This window comes from Phyllostomus discolor, chromosome 5 (genome assembly GCF_004126475.2).
Source record: "Phyllostomus discolor isolate MPI-MPIP mPhyDis1 chromosome 5, mPhyDis1.pri.v3, whole genome shotgun sequence".
NCBI classification, from domain to species: Eukaryota; Metazoa; Chordata; class Mammalia; order Chiroptera; family Phyllostomidae; genus Phyllostomus; species Phyllostomus discolor.
Genome location: NC_040907.2, coordinates 142,919,803 through 142,936,945, shown reverse-complemented (window position 1 = coordinate 142,936,945; position 17,143 = coordinate 142,919,803). Strand labels below are relative to the sequence as shown.

Sequence of the window (17,143 nt, the reverse complement as noted above, 5' to 3'; positions counted from 1 at the left end):
GAAGAGTTGTCTTGGGGCACATTTCAAATACACTGCGACATATAATCATCAAAAAAAATCTCAATGTTTTAAGTAAATTTATGATTTTGTGTTGGGCCACATTCACAGCCATCCTGGGCCACAGGCTGGACACACCTGCTAGATGAAAGGATGAATGGAGGTAAACATCTTAGGCTGTCTGCTCTGGAATTCATTCCAGTGTTATCAACCCAAGGACGCACTTTATTCTTCTGAATAAGAGAAGAACTTCTGACTATTCTTAACTACTTACATTAATATGTATTTAAAGAATAATCTTTACATATTTTAAGAGTAAAGATCATACTTTACTAGGTAATGATGGCATTCAAGCTATTATCCAAACATTTTATTCCCAACCAAGCTTCAGAAATATCAAGCTTACTTTTGATCATGCTGCTGCTGTTTAAAAGGCTTTTTAAGTATTCTGAAACTGAATATGCACTACAGTTAATGGGTAAGATTTGCTAGAATGACACAAAAATGCTAGTATACACAGGAAAATTAAGTCAGTCATTTACTCATATAAAAGTTAAAGTAGGCCCTGGCTGGGTGGCTCAGTCGGTTAGTGTTGTCCCATGCACCAAAAGGCTGCAGGTTTGATCCTCAGTCAAGGCATGAATGGGAGGCAACCAGTTGGTGTTTCTCTGTCTTTCTCTGTCTCTCCCTGTTTCTGTCTCTATCTGAAATTCATGGACAAATCCTTGGGTAAGGAAAAAAAAATTAAGGTAGTAACTGATTTAAATTTTTAGGAGAAAAACATGAGGTTACCAACTTTCCTTTTAAAAATCTATTTTCAAATAAATTCTTAGATCTAAGAAAAGGAAAGAAAAATATCAAAATAACTTACCTTTTTGTCTCTGGTCCTTACTTCCCCATAGAAATCTAGGGCCTCTTGTGCCTTTAAAAATTTGCCCCGATGTAACAAATATGCACAAATCATTACACCAGTTCGTCCCTTTCCAGCTTTACAGTGAATTGCTGCAACATGATTGTCATCTTCACTTAGCCATTGGTCAAGATCTTCACAAAAGGGTTTGATAAGTTCTAGCTGTGGTGGGTTATGGTCTTCAAAAGGATACTGTGCAACTGTGATAAAAAGAAGATAACCTCAGACTGAGAGAAAAATCTCTTCTGAATTGTTTATTAAAAGTAAGTTAACTTTAGAAATGCTGCATATAAGATCAACAGATGTTTAAAATAAAAACTTAAATCCAAAGAAAAATAATTTGTCTGATAATTTTCTAATTTTTGAATAGAAATAGTCTCTTGTTAACTATTAAACTTATCCACTATAGACAGGGAGGCCAAGTATTATTTTCCCCACTTGATGAAGAAGGAAATTTTGCTATGAGAAAGTAGCACAGGTCACAGCGTATCAGAGGTGGAAGTGAACTCAAAGTGAAATGTCACGTAAGCATCTTGTCCAGACTCTGAATACATTTTCTAATAAAAAGAATAGTAATACTTGTAATATTGCATCACCACAAAACATATTCAAAAGAAAAACTATTAATAAATCAATAATAGAAAGGACTGCATAAAAGACTGTATTTTAAACTTCATATAGTAAAAATATTAAGTGTTACTTCTTGCAAATGTTAGTGTTGTATACACTGACTTCAAAAAGCATTTACAAAAGAAAATGAAAAAAGTACTTATAAAAATTATACAGTTGTAGTAAATTTTATAAAATAGTTTCAGGTCTTTTCACACGGCTTATTAAGAACCCAAAACTTCTCTGTACCCTACAGTCAGAGTAACGTTTTTAAAAATTTGTCTACAAACTTAAAAAAAAATGGGATTTTAAATATATCACTATTAAATTTCACCTTATTTTGTAATCTGCCTTAACTCCACTCTATTAAGACCCTTAAACATTCTGACATCTAATGTTACCTCATTATCCTGTATCATCTAAATACGTAAAAAGTATGTCTTGTATTTTCAACCAAGGCATAGTGTGGCACAGGATAAAATCAATTAAGTCCTTTGCTGTGACAGGATAACTCTTCTGGTAGACAATGACTACCATTACAGGGAGTTATGGGGACAGCTTTCACTTAGTCATCTGCCTACTATCATTCTATCTTCATTTCCCCCATGGCACACAAAAACATCTAGGAAAACCTGTTAAACATCAATTTAAAGGCAGATAAACCTTGACCAGAACAAGCTATGCCTACTAAGCAGTAGCCTAAATTCACCAAAATAGAAACATTCTTAGTGATTATACCAACTCTCACCATTAGTGCTTTTGAATCCTCAAACCAACTGTTTGAAAGTCCATTCTAGGTTTTCAGGAGGCATCAATGGCAAATACATCAATTTGTAGCTCATGGTACTCACTTTCTTTTAACAGCATCTGCCAAGCTTCTCAACTCTCCAGTTCTCTCACGGCTCAAGGGGGTCCACAAATACAAGTGCAAGTTTTTGTGGGCTTTGAGATAGAACTGATCTTACCTGAAGAATAACATTGAAAGCAGTTCCCTGCTCTCACCTATCAGGCTCCCCTTACCCATATTTGTTAATATCCTTTTCCACCTTTTAGGTCACGCTCCTTGATAGAGTTAAGTTGTTCTGCTTTCTCTGTATAATAACATCTTACTATGACACCAAACGCCTCACAAAGCAGATATAACCTTTTCCTTATTTTATTATTAGTCTAGAAATTTCTAATTTATAGTCCATTCTGCAATTTAGTTTTCTAATATTTCTTGCACATTTATATGGTACTTGTTTCCTAAAACACATTAACAAAATTCTAATTTTCAAAGACCACCTTTAAGGCAAGTACTTATCTCACTTACTAATAGAGATTACTTACTATTGCTATGACAGTAAGACTCGGTCTCTTGATTTTAAGTTATTTAGCATAATAAAGTGCATTTACACCTACCTCTGCAGTTAAATTTGGCGGTATCATAATGTCTTTCAGCACATCTAAAAGAGAAGTTTAAATGTGATATAAAGTTATCTTTTACAATTAAGAAAAAAGTAGAACAAACACTTTCTGAACCTTTATAAGGTGTACCCAGCATTATGCTAAGTATTTTTTTTAAAAGATTTATTTATTTTTAGATAGGGGAAGGGAGGGAGAAAAAGGGAGAGAAACATCAGTGTGTGGTTGTCTATCATATGCCTCCCACTAAGGACTTGGCTCACAACCCAGGCATGTGTCCTAGACTGGGAATTGAACCAGCAACCCCTTGATTCACAGGCTGGCACTCAATCCAATGAGCCACACCAGCCAGGATATGATAAGTATTTTATATTAACTATTTCTTTAATCCTGAAGTAGGTTCTGTTATTATTCCCATTTTACAATTAAGGAAACCAAGACTAAAATGTTAAGTATATGCAATTAGAGCTTATACATTTGCTTACAAAACTTGTGAAGTCATTAATAAACAACAATGTAAATTCAGCTGCATTTATACCTTCAAATTTCCTATGAAAATTTTGTATGCTAATGGAGTTTTTTAAATAACTAGTTTTCATAACATCTTTACTTCACAGTTGTGCACATACAGTTTTCTCAAACTATTTTTAGAAATGTTAAATAGTGAAACTATAAGTACAAAGGAAAAGTAAAGAAACTAATGATGCTAATCTACTCAGACACAACACTGACTAAACTTTTTTTAAACCAGACCTTTCTCTCTTTAGATAAGTCATCATCTTTTTCAATACTCTCTGAAGTTACAAATTTTAATTGAAGTCTTAGAGTAATAAGTAAAATAAATACAAAATAGTAAAATACTGACTTAGCACTACCTTGGAGCATGCTAAAATTCATCTTTTCAATAGTAGTGACACATTTGTTATCACACACTGGCTTACTCATAATTAATAAGACATATTTATAAACATCAATAGGCTCAGAAAGGGATTCCATATATTAGTTTTTGGTCAGCAGCATCCTGGTAACTCAACTACTAACCAAATCAGATTTTTTAAAAATTATTTAAAATAAAAACTTAGCATTTTAAAACAAAGATCCATAAATCCTTAATCCACAATTCCAAAGTCTCCGAAGTTTGAAATACCTAACTTTTTAAAAATTTTATGGCAAACTCAAATGCTGCAGAACCTGATATTAATTTATGAGGCTATATGTAGTCCTTAATATAATATAATGAAGAGGCAAACATTTCATTCTAGGTACCATTTCAAATCCCACTGAGGGTGTTACAAGAAACTGTATGTTTCCAAGTTTGTTCTCTTTCTGAAAACTGAAAAAAATTTTGAATGTTGAAACACAACTGGCCCTAAGAGTTTCAAATAAGCAATTGTAGACCTATGTTTTACATTTAGAAATCCTTAAAGTATCTGTATAGTTCCTCTACTTTAAACAGTTTTAAACCTAAATCCACATGAAGGTGGAACTGATTAGAAAAAAACTACAATTCACAAATTTGTATCAGACCTGAAATAAACTGTCATAGTACTGCTCAAAGCTTTTCCATTTTAGCATATTATAATTTACTATGTTGAGTTTTGCTAGAAAGAAAATTTATTCAGTAATGGCATGTGCACACATATGCATCCTTATTAAATAATTTCATACTCACGAACATTAAAAAACATGACAGGTGGAAAGAAGAGGACTAACCATGAAAACAGTCACATGGTCAACAGTGAAAAATCATAGGGCTCAGGAGGTAAGGTGGGAGGTATACGCTAGAAAACAACTCTAAGAAGCTGGTCTCATGATAGCACAACAAAAATAAACATTTTGAGTTTCATGCAGATTCAGTTCTCTAAAATTCCCATGCTTTCTCAAGAGCTCAAAATGTTTGCTTGACAAACAGTGCATAAGACTAACTTCATAAACTGACTCTCAAATATTACTATTAAGAGGAAGCAATGAAGGGAAAGTGGAAATACTGAGTTACTAAATGTCTACTAAATGCACACAACTTACAAAGGAGTTTCCATGTTTTTTGATTCATCCTCACAACCATATGATAACAGTTAATAATTATCTCCATTTTATACATGAAAAAGCTAAGATTTAGAAGCATACTAAAAAACTTGCCTCAAACCATACTATGTAAATGGAAGAGGCAGGACTCAAGCTCAGTACCTCTGATTATAAAAATCAGAGTTTTTCCAGTTCTGCTCCATACTGCTACTTATAATTAAAAAAATTGAAAATAGGTTTTAAAAAAGAGCAGTAACAAAATTTTGTCAAAGACAGTCTTCCAACAAGAGCAGTATTTAGAACAACAAAAAAACAATAATGATAATGAAAACAATATGAAAATCTCTATAGGTATGGATAGGGAGTTTGTGAGAACGCATACCAGGACTGGGAGTGATGAAAGTGAACTGCAGATAGATTGGTAGGGGAAGAATAAAGACTTTCTTCTTAATTAAAACCTTCTGTCATAACTTCATGCACACACACAAAAAAACTCAAAAGTTTCTTGTAAAATTTTTTAATGTTATTAAGTCTCTCAACAAACTTAAACTGAAGTTACAAAAATAAAGCAATAAAGTAAATAGGACTTGACTGTTAGAATTAATCATTTGTACTTCTTTAGAATGAAAATTCAAAAGGTATTTTCTTATCATCACCTCATATTGACTTACTTACATGAGACAAGAAAAATAAAGGGGCTTTGAAGAAGAGAGTTTTTATGAAGTAGTAGACAAAAAGTAAAAAAAAAAAGGATAAGATTAATTAATAGAAAAAGCTTCCATGAAGTGAGATTTGCCATGGAATCAGCTAGGCATGTACATCTCCTCTTTACTCTCTTTTTTAAAGATCTTATTTACTGTATTTTTAGGACTATAAGATGTATCATATCATAAGATGCACCTAGGTTTTAGAGGAGGAAAATAGGAAAAAAAATTTTTGAAGCAAAAATGTGGTAAAATATTTAATAACCTGTGACCCTGCCCCACTGCCACACACAGTGAGCCAGGTAAGCCACATTCGGACTATAAGACGCACCCCCTCTTTCATCCCAAATTTGGGGTGTGCGTCTTATAGTCCGAAAACTTTACACTGTTTCTTTTTAGGGAGAGAGAAAGAAAGAAAAAAAAAACACTGATGTATTTATGTGTATGAGAGATACATAGATCAGCTGCCTCTCACACTCCCTCAGCTGGGGATCTGGCCTGCAATCCCAGAATGTGCCCAGACTGGGAATCGAACTGGTGACCTTTTGGTCCACAGGCCGGTAGTCAATCCACTGAGCCACAAGTTAGGGCACCTTCTTTACTCCCTTTAATGAAGCTAACCCTATCTTACAGAGGAAAATGGATAAACATTAATAAAAGCTAAATGTTTACAACAAAACAGAATATACTGGGATGGCCGAAAAGTTCATTTCGTTTTTTCCATAAGATGGCTCTAGTAGCATTTATAGTTGTCTTTAACTTCATTCAAAGCAATTTTGTAAGACTGTATGACAACAGTTGTCGTATCAGCATGCATTTCAAAAATCTTATCAAAATTGGTGAATTTTTGTGTGCCCATTTTAATACTGAAGATGGAAGTAAATACGTAACATTTTTGGCATCATGCTTTATTATTTCAAGAAAGTAAAAATGCAACTGAAATGCAAAAATAATTTGTGCAGTGTATGAAGAAGGTGCTGTGACTGACTGAATGTTAAAAGTGGTTTGCAGCCCTTGCTGGTGTGGCTCAGTGGATTAAGCACCGGCCTGCAGACTGAAAGGTTGCTGGTTCAGTTCTCGGTCAGGATACATGCCTGGGTTGTGGGCCACATCCCCAGTTGGGGGATATTTCTCTCTCCCTCTCCCTCTCTAAAAATGAGTAAAAAAAAGCTTTTATTTTATAAAAAAATATTTTATATTTTTAATATTTTATATTTATTTTATAAAAAAATAAAAGTGGCTTGCAAAGTTTCATGCTGGAGATTTCTCGCTGGACAATGCTCCATGTTCAGGAAGACCAGTTGAAGTTGATAGCAATCAAATCAAGACATTTAGAACAATCAATGTTCTACCATGCAGGAAACAGCCGACATACTCAAAATACCCAAATCAATAAAGTTATTGTTGAAAATTAAAAAATGTGTCTTTTATTTTACGGACAAGACTAAACAGACTTTTTGGCCAACCTAATATAATAAAACATAGTATCCAGTGAACACTTAGGTTCCTCAAAGGCAGGAACTATATTATGCTTTTATTTCCTATCTCCCCTACTGCTCCCCTTACTCCCACCAGAGTACAGGTAATACAGAGGAACATACAAAAATACAATACAAACACTTGTACAAAAAAAGCTACTTTACTAAATATTAGTATACCCAAATTTGTTAATGTCAGGTTAATTTTGTCTTTTCTTAGAATAACCTAATGAATGACTAATAGAGATATAAAGTCTGTTTATATATTAAGAACTCAATTCTACAGTAAGAACTCTTTCATCCACATGTCATTAAGTGCCATAAAGTTCAATATACTAGTAAATACAGATATGTCTAGTACAAATATTTTAATATTTCTATTTATGTTTGCAAAGCTATATATCACATATAATTAATATCCTAAATATAAAAGAAATAAATTAGAAACATCTGCTACTTGCCAGACTCACTTACCCAGAGCCAGAAATATAAACAGGTAAAAAGAAAGTAAAAAAGATTGAACAGTGACATCAAGAAATCAAAACATGCTACAACTAGTGGTTCTACAAACTTCTCAAGTAAGTAAAATCTGGGAAGGTTAAAAAACAAACAAACAAACAAACAAAAATCCCAGGAAGGAAATATGGCATAAACAATGGATGGTCTGCTACCGTATGTACCTGTGTGACCTTGTTCAACTCACTTAACTTCTCTAGGCCTCAGATTCCCCATCTGTAAAATGAGAAGGTTGGACTAAATGATCTCTTTCAGGTACTTTCCAGTTCTGAAAGTCTATGATTCCATTAAATGGAGTGGAGAAAGGGAGTTAAAATAAAAGCACCAAAAGCTATTCTCAACTAATAACAAGACGTTTCATTAATTTGGGAGTCCACAGTTTGGAAATACAAAAACAAACAGGCAGTCACGTTCCCAGGCTAGATCCCAATGCCAACTTTAATCATAATAATGTTAAGTGACCCATGATACTGACAATACAAGCCTAGGTCCTAAATTCTGGAAGCAGGAAGCCACTGCATACAGGAATGAAAAGAATTTCCTTCCCTATCTTTGAATATAATGCTAAACTTGAATAAAATTTTGAAAAAGGCAGAATCTTTCTTTAGTATTTCTCTACCTTCCTTCTGGGACTCTAAATGCATAATCCTGAGAATCTAAACCTAGTGACTTATTTAATGGACTCCAGTTTTTGACAGTTCTTGTCTTGTTTTTTTTCTTTTTTTTCACTTAACTTCTAGACCCAGTTGTTCAAAAAGTGCAAAGCTTCGTGGTTTTTATTTTCCTCCACAGAAACTCTCTGGCATCTGAAACAAGGCTCTGTAGAAGAAGTTAATCAGGAAAAGAGGGTAACACCCACACAGACCATTTGTAAGCTAGGACCCACCTAAACTTGTTTCTATAGTGCCTTTTACTTTCTTTTATCTTGTCATCTATTTCTACCACAGCCAACTCCCCACTACACACACCATAATCTGACCATAATGAATTGTCTGTCACAGTATGCCAACGAGTTTCTTACATACCATTCTGCCTGCCTGCAGTACCACTTCCCCTCCTACTAGGCCTGTGAGTCAATCTCTACTGATTCTTTTCATCCCCACTCAAACATCTTTTTCTTTTAGTTCTCTTCCATACAAGAGTTATCTCTCCTATAATACTTTATTTACCTTTCGCATTATATTATAAATTACCTAAAGACTACAACTACATCTTACCTCTGGATGGACAACATATCTTATGATGTCTATATGTCTATTTTATGATGCCATTTCATAATGGCAGTCCACAATGTTTGCTTTTCTGTGAATCTGAGGAAATTAGTTGAAAACTCACTAAAAGAAACAATATGGGAGTCTATTTCACTCTCAGGTCTTATCAGAAAAGAAAGATCACTAAATTAAAGATAAGAAAGCAATATCTCACAAGCCAATAAGACACAGAAGATACTTTTTGATGAAGATATAAATGTCCATTGAATGTAGAAAAGAATCTTGTTCTTACATTTGACAAATAAGCTACAAAAACTAACAGCGAATTAGTATAAATATATTTAGATTAAAAAATTTCCTGCTGCATTATGTGTGTATATATATATATATATATATATATATACACACATATCACATAGGGAAAATAAAATCTAGGGAGAAAAAATCATACATTTTATTTTTACATACCCTTGTTTAAAAATAAAAAATGTTCACTATTTTGGGAAAGAAAAATAGTCTTCCAGAGCAGAAATGGTTAAATATATACTTTTGTTTCTTTCTTCTTTTTTTAAAATATTAATGACATTTCTTTTTTTTCCCAGTTGAATTTTATTTTATTTTATTTATTTTTATTGTGGTTTTTTTTCCATTACCATTTAGTCCCCCTTTTACTCCATGCCCACTTTTGTTTCTTCTTTCCTTTTCACATCTCAGTTACAAAATCAACAGCGAAAAAAAAAAAAGGTTAAAGATAAGGTCAGCTAGCCATACCAATTGGGCAATCCTTCCAACTCTGCCCCAAGAAAACAACAATTTTAGTTAACTTAAATGTTATATGCAGTTAAAGAATACCCCAAGAGCTGCATCAACCAAGTGATCTAGAGACACAGAATAAGCAAAATTATATTCACTGTGGAGCATACCTCCATGGAAGATGTCACTAATGCTTTAACAGAAGCTCCGCTATATTTTACACTTCAAGTTACCACATGGTTATGCACTCAAAGATGGGCTAGATGCCCAGTCATTTAAAGCAGATCAAGTAACATAAATCTGTGCCAACATTGTTTTACCTCATCACTACACTTTCTAAATGACCTAACAATGCTCTCAAACAGACTTCTTGAACTAAGTGTTTTAGGAATACAGTTCTATTCAAATATATCTTTAACTTGACCTTATTCTAACAAGGAAATAACTTTTACTTAACAGTTATTTTAGAAGTATTTGGAAGCATACAAATAAGAAAATATACTTACAGATTGTATATCTTGTAATGGTTTTTATGCTTTGAATCCAAAAACCTTAAAACAAAACAAACAAAAAGCCACCATTAACAAAAATGAGTTAACACTTGAAATTATATTACTATTAGAAAAACCAAGACAGACTCTATTTTTTCTATTTTCCTAGTCTCAAATACCATTATAGAAAAATAAATAAATAAACTCCAATAAATATTCCTCCCATGGGTTAAAACTAGTAACCAGGTCATTCTTAAATAATTATTACATTACACAGATTTATACAATCTGAAGGAAAGTTAGAGCTTTTCATAGGATGAATATTTTCATAATCTCTCTTTAACCTAACATAGGTTGAGTATTAAGAAATAATTTCTTTAAATAGTAGCATTAACATTTAACTTACGTTACCTAGCTCATATAGATTTGGGAGAAATAGTCACATGCAATCAAATAATCTTAAAAAATAACCCTAAAAGCCACCATTTTCTTTCTAACTAAAAACTTTTGATATCTGAAAGATGTAAGTAGTAACTATTAACTCTGTACAAAGTTTATTAAGAATTTTCACATATATATTCTCATTTCATGTTCACAGGCAAAACAGAGCTTATTCACATTTTACAGATGAGGAAAGTAGGTATCAAAGAAACTGTAGGACTCACCCAAGGTCATACAGCTAATAAGTCAAAAAAATTGAGACCAAAGCTCCCCTTCCCTCTAAACAATTACTTAAGAAACTAACAACAATTACACCCAACACAAGAACTTACTATATGCCAGGCACTAAGTAAATTAAGTACTTTGTGTATATAAATTTGTTTAACCCTATGAGGAATTAGAAAAGTATAAGGCTAGGGAAATATCAAAATAAACGGAATAAAAAAAAAATAGAAAACAGAAGGTAAGATTTAAAGTGCAAGAGGTTCAACACAGGAGTAAGAGTTCCAGAGAAAAGAATAGAAAACACAGAAGAAAATTCAAGAAAAGTAGACAAAGCTTAAAGACACGAATTTCCTACTGAAAGACACAAAGAGTACCCAGCAAAAAATGATGAAAATATACCCAAATAAAGGCATGCATATCTCAGTGAAATTTCTGAATATTGATGAGATAAACGGACCCTAGAAGCTGCCTGAGAGGAGACAGATTTCATAAAAAGAATCTGGAATCATAATGACACTAATGTCATTTTTTTCTAGCTGCTAATGTCAACACTAGCAACTAGAAAAAAATAAGGAAAAACTTTCAGACTCTGAGGAAAAATTACTCCATACCAAGAGAAACTATAAATCAAGTGTGAATATATTAAAAAGGCATTTTTAAATAAGCAAAGTCTCAAATAATTCTGCTTTCTATATATTCTATCTCAGGGAGTTACTAGAGGATGCATTCCACCAAAATGGGTAGGAAACCATAATAGATGGTGTTCCAGGACCTGAAGAGTCAAACTCATGAGAAGAAAAAAGAATGACAGTGAAGGAACATCCCAAGCACACAGCATTACAACAAGCCTCAAGAACAACTAATTTGGATTAGGTAGGACAGACCAGAAGACTTTTAGAAAAAATAAAAGCCATATAATACCAAATGTGCTCAAACACGCTATGAGATTTATACAACTGGCAGGGGTTGCAAATTTAGGGTGAATTAAAGTTAAGAACACAGAAATTAAAAAGAGAGGGAAGAAGGAAAATTAATTTTAATTCCAGGGAAAACAAAATATGCAGGAAAAAATGGTCATAATATACTGTATCATTTACTGTGGCTGGTATTTAGTCATATTCACATTAAAAAAAACAAAAATGATATAACAAAAGAATTACAATATAACTATTAGAAAGAAGGAGATTGGAGAGAAAGTCTGAAAATATGTATTGTTGTTGTAGGGGGAAAAAAGCGACCATAAACTTGGATGTGAACAATTATGCTACAGCAGTAATAAAAGCAGTACTTCTAACTTTGTCAGGAATTAAAATGATATTTTTCATGTCATACTAGTTGTTGCAGATATCAAAATATTTACAATCAACAATTCAAAATTAACAGTCACTAGACATGCCAGTATTTTTCAGTATTTTATTGTTGTTCTAGTATAGATGTCCCAATTTTTCCCCCTTTGCTCTCCTCTACCCAGCCCTGCCCCCAAAGTCAATCCCCACCCTGTTGTCCATGTCCATGGGTCATTCCTACATGTTCCTTAAATAGAGCCTTTCCCTTCTTTCCACCCTTATCTCCCTCTCACCTCCTCTCTGGTCACTGTCAATCTATTCCTGTCAGTCACTGTTTCTATTTTGCTCGTTTGTTTTGTTCATTAGGTTCCTCTTATAGGTGCAATCATATGGTGTTTGTCTTTCACCACCTGTCTTATTTCACTTACTGTAATATTCTCCAGTCCCATCCATGCTGTAACAAAAGGTAGGAACTCCTTCTTTCTTTCTACTGTGTAATAACGTTCCGTTATGTAAACGTACCACAATTTTTGATCTACTCATTTACTGACAGGCACTTAAGCTGTTTCCTGAACTTGGCCATTCTAAGTAACACTGCTATGAACATAAGGGTGCATAAATTCTTTTGAATTGGTGTTTCAGGACTCTTAGGGTATAATCCCAGCAGTGGAATTGCTTAATGCATTAATAATTACATCATTATATCAGAGAATTGGCTTTTAAATATTTTCATAACTACTATAATCAAAACTAATGAGTATTATTTGTAATACCATGAATTTTATTTTATGGATTTAAAGTCGCTCTAAGAAGGGGTCCATAAGCCTTACCAGATTACCAAAAAGATACCAAAGGGTAGGAAGAAACAAAGTAAAGTAGCCACCTTCTTGGTTATGGTGGTGATTGCTAATAAACCCTGTAGAGCTATTTGGTTTTAATGTTTCATGTGTACAACTCTTTTTTAAGGTAAATATTTCAGGTATGTGTCACTTTTTGTGATTATTTTTTTAAATAATATTTCTTATTTTCAGTTATAGTTGGCATACAGTATTATATTAGTTTCAGGTGTACAACACAGCGATTCAACATTCATAACTCTCTAAATGATCACCCAAATAAATCTAGTGCACGTTTGACACCATATGTAGTCACTATAATATTACTAACTTTATTCCCTATATTATACTATACATTCCCCAATTTTTGCAACTAGCAATTTGAGTATCTTTTTTTTTACTTACTAATTTGAAAGAGAGACAGAGAGTGAGTGAGAGTGAGTGAGAGAGAGAGAGAGAGAGATAGATATTGAGATTTGTTGTTCCACTTGTTGATGCATTCATTGGTTGATTATTGTATGTGCCCTGACCAGAAATGTAACTCATGACCTTGGCATATCGGGACAACACTCTCACCAACTGAGCTATCCACCCAGGGCAATTTGCACATCTTAATCACCTCCCATTTTTCACCCATCTCCCCAAGCTCCCCTTCCATCTGGCAACCATCAAAATGTCCTCTGTACCCATGAGTTTGTTTTGTTCATTCGTTTTTTTAGATTCCACATACAAGTAAAATTATATGGTATTTATCTTTCCTGTATGACTTATTTCACTTAGCATAATGCGCTCAGGGGTCCCTCCATGTTGTCACAAATGGCAAGTTTTCCTTCTTCTTTATGGCCAAGTAATATTCCATTACATATATGTACCACTTTATCCATTCGTCTATCAATGAACACTTAGGTTACTTCCCTGTCTTGGCTACTATAAATAATGCTGCAGTGAACATAAAAACAAGTATGTCTTTTTGAATTAGTGTTTTGGGTTTCTTCAGATAAATACTCAGAAGTGGAATTGCTGGGTCCTTTGTCCCTTGTTATATAGCCTTTGTTTTAAAGTCTATTTTGTCTGATGTACATACTGCTAACCAAACTTTTTTTTTGTTTCCATTTGCATTAAATATCTTCTTCCACCCTTTACTTTCAGTCTCTTTGTGTCTTTCATTCTGAAGTGGGTCTCTTGTAGAAATAAGACCCATGTGTATGGGCCTTATTTTCTTACCCATTCAGCTACCCTATCTTTTAATTAAAGTGTTTACTTCATTTACATTTAAATTTAACTACTGCTAGGTACATAGTTATTGCAATTTTATTATTCGTGCTTTTTTTAATCCTCACCGGATGACATACTTACTGATTTTAGAGAAAGTGGAAGGGAGTGGGAAGGAGAGAAACATCCATGCAAGAGAGAAACATTAACTGATTGCCTCTTGTTTGCACCTCTACTGGGGACCGAGTATGCAACCTAGGCATGTACCCCGTCTGGGAATTGAACCCAGAACCCTTTGGTTCAAAGATGATGCTCCAATCAACTAAGCCGCACTAGCCAGGGCTACTCATATTTTTTATCTTACTTTTCTTCTTCTTCTCAAGGAAGACCCTTTGACATGTCTCATAATACTAGTTTGGTGGTGATAAACTCTAGCTATTTTTTGTCTGGAAAGCTCTTTATCTGTCCTTTGATTCTAAATGATAGCCTTACTAGGTAAAGTAAATCTTGGTTGTAGGTCCCTGTTTTTTATCACTTTGAATATTTTATGGCCTGCAAGTTTCTGTTGAGAAACCAGCCTGTATACAGTTTGATGGGAGCTCCCTTGTAGGTAACTTTCTCTTGCTGCTTTTAAGATTCTGTCTTTGACCTTTGCCATTTTAATTATGCTGTATCTTGGTGTGGGCCTCTGTGGATTCATCTTGTTTCGGACTCTCTGTACTTCCTGGGCTTGTATGTCTATTTCCTTCACCACAGTAGGGAAGGTTTCTTTCATTATTGTTTTCAAATGGGTTTTCAATTCCTTGCTCTCTCTCTTCTCCTGGTTCCCTTGTGATGTGAAGGTTAGTACATTTGATGGTGTCCCAGAGACCCCCTTGGAACTATTGTAAATTTTAAAAACCTTTTCTTTATGCTCTTCTGATTGGGTGTTTTCTGCTACCTTATCTTCTAATTTGATAATTTGATCCAATGCTTCATCTAATCTGTTGCTTCCCTCTAATGTATTCATTTCAATTATACTATCCATTTCTGACTGGTTCTTTATGTTTTCTACCTTCATTTTTATGTTTTCTGTCTCTGTTCAAGTTCTCACTGAGCTCATCTATTATGACCCTAATTAAGCATCCTTATAATCAGTGTTTTAAACTCTGCATCTAACAGACTGCTTGTCTCTACCTTGTCTTTTTGAAACTTCGTTTCAAAAAGAAGTAAAAACAATTTATTTTTTTTCTTTCTTGTGTGTGATAATAGTTTTATTGTATTTTTTCCCCCATTACCATTTATCACCTGTATATCCCTTGCCCCACCTCAATCATCACACCGTTGGTTCTTTTTCTGGAATTTTGTTCTGTTCTTTCATTTGGGATATTTCTTTGTCTCCTCATTTTGGCTGTTTCCCTGTGTTTGTTTCTATGTATTAGGTTGAGTCGCTACATCTCCTGGTCTTGGTAGAGTGACCCTATGCAGTAGGAATCCTATGGGGACCTAGTCATGAAATCTCCCTGGTCACCTGAGCTGAGTGCTTCAGGTGTGTCCCTTGTTGTGTGTGTCTTCCTGTTGTAGTTGAGCCTTGATGGCTGTTGGCACTTCAATGGGAGGGACTGACCCTCAGGCGGACTGACTGTGAAAAATGGCCATGATTACATCTGAGGAGCTGTTGTGAAGGGGCTGACCCCATGAGGCAGGATTTGCTTTAGTGGTGCTCTAGTGTCTGTCAAGTCCACCCTTTGGGTGTATCTTCTGTGTATGTGTTTGGGTGGTGCTCTGGTATGGTCTGAAGCTGGCCAATACATGCTAGTTCTGGGGCCCCTTAGAAAAGCTTTGGTTCAGGGCAACATCAGCTGTTGCCTGTGCCTGGTCTAGGGACATCTGGTATGAGCTACAACATAATCTGCAGATGGCTGCCACTTGTGCTGGGCTTGAAAGTAACTGGGAGAGACTAAGCTGTGAACCAAGGCCAGCTGTCACTAGTGCAAGGTTTGGGGCTGATAGGCAAGAGAACTGGGCATGCTGAGGACAGCCACTGCTTGTTTGGGGTTTGTGAACCTTTGAGAGATTTTAGGAAAATCCCTAGCAAGAGCTGAGACAGGCCATTTTTATAAAAAAGCTGCTTGAAGTGGCTTGGGTGGGTGTACAAGTTTGGTCAGATGGAGTTCCAAGGAAACGCCAGTGTGAGGCCAGGTTGTTAGCCAGGTTAACAGAGACTCAGATATAGTGCCTATAGGCAGGATTAGAAGAAAGGCTCAACAAGGGAACTGTGTCTACCAGCACTTCTGTCTGGAAAAAAAGTTGTCCCTCCAGTCCTGGCCCGAAAGCTGAATACAAGTCAGTTCCTCTTCATATGCCTCTGGGTGCTGCCCCAGCATTGGAGTTCAAAGTGAGTAAGTCTGGAAACAAGTAAATATGGGTTCTGGTCCTTTAAGAACAATGCATGGGGTGGTTCAGTGGATTGAGTGCCAGCCTGCAAACCAAAGGGATGCTGGTTTGATTCCCAGACAGGGCACATGCCTGGGTTGGGGGCCAGGTCCTCAGTACAGGGCACACAAGAGACAACCACACATCGATGTCTCTCTCCCTCTAAAAATAAATACATAAAATCTTTTTTTAAAAAAGGAAAAATATAGAGCAATGCATGGGACTCAAACGGGCCTCCAGCTCACTCAGCAACAATCACCTCTGGTTTTCACAGACAGAAGTTACGGAAACTTCTCTTTCTGGCACTGAAACCCTGGGCTGAGGAGCCCAGTGTGAGGTTACGACACCTAACTCCTCAGAGGGGACATCCTCAGAAATAGACATCCCTTCTATTTCTTTAACCACCACACCTCTCCAGTCCACAACTCCATTCCTCCTACCAGTCCAACACGGCATCTACTGTATATCCCTAGTTATAGAACTTCTGTTCAGCTAGTCTTTAGGAGGTTCTCAATGATGGCCGTACCATTTAGTTGTAATTTTGACGTGGTCATGGGAGGAGGCGCACACAAACAGCATTTACCTACTCCTCCATCTTGACTAGAAGTTACAATTCTTTGTTTTAACCCA

General features: G+C 35.0%; 1 protein-coding gene across 1 annotated transcript in view; it reads right to left on the bottom strand.

The window, feature by feature from the left end:
- PTEN (phosphatase and tensin homolog) overlaps positions 1 to 17,143 on the bottom strand; it is an 85,961-nt gene that overhangs the window by 26,701 nt on the left and 42,117 nt on the right. Inside the window, exons 4-6 of the mRNA XM_028512714.2 lie at positions 10,114 to 10,158; positions 2,918 to 2,961; positions 869 to 1,107 (exon numbers count right to left, since the gene is read on the bottom strand). Of these exons, the coding sequence (XP_028368515.1) occupies positions 869 to 1,107; positions 2,918 to 2,961; positions 10,114 to 10,158 (328 nt within the window). The remainder of the gene's footprint in view (positions 1 to 868; positions 1,108 to 2,917; positions 2,962 to 10,113; positions 10,159 to 17,143) is intronic.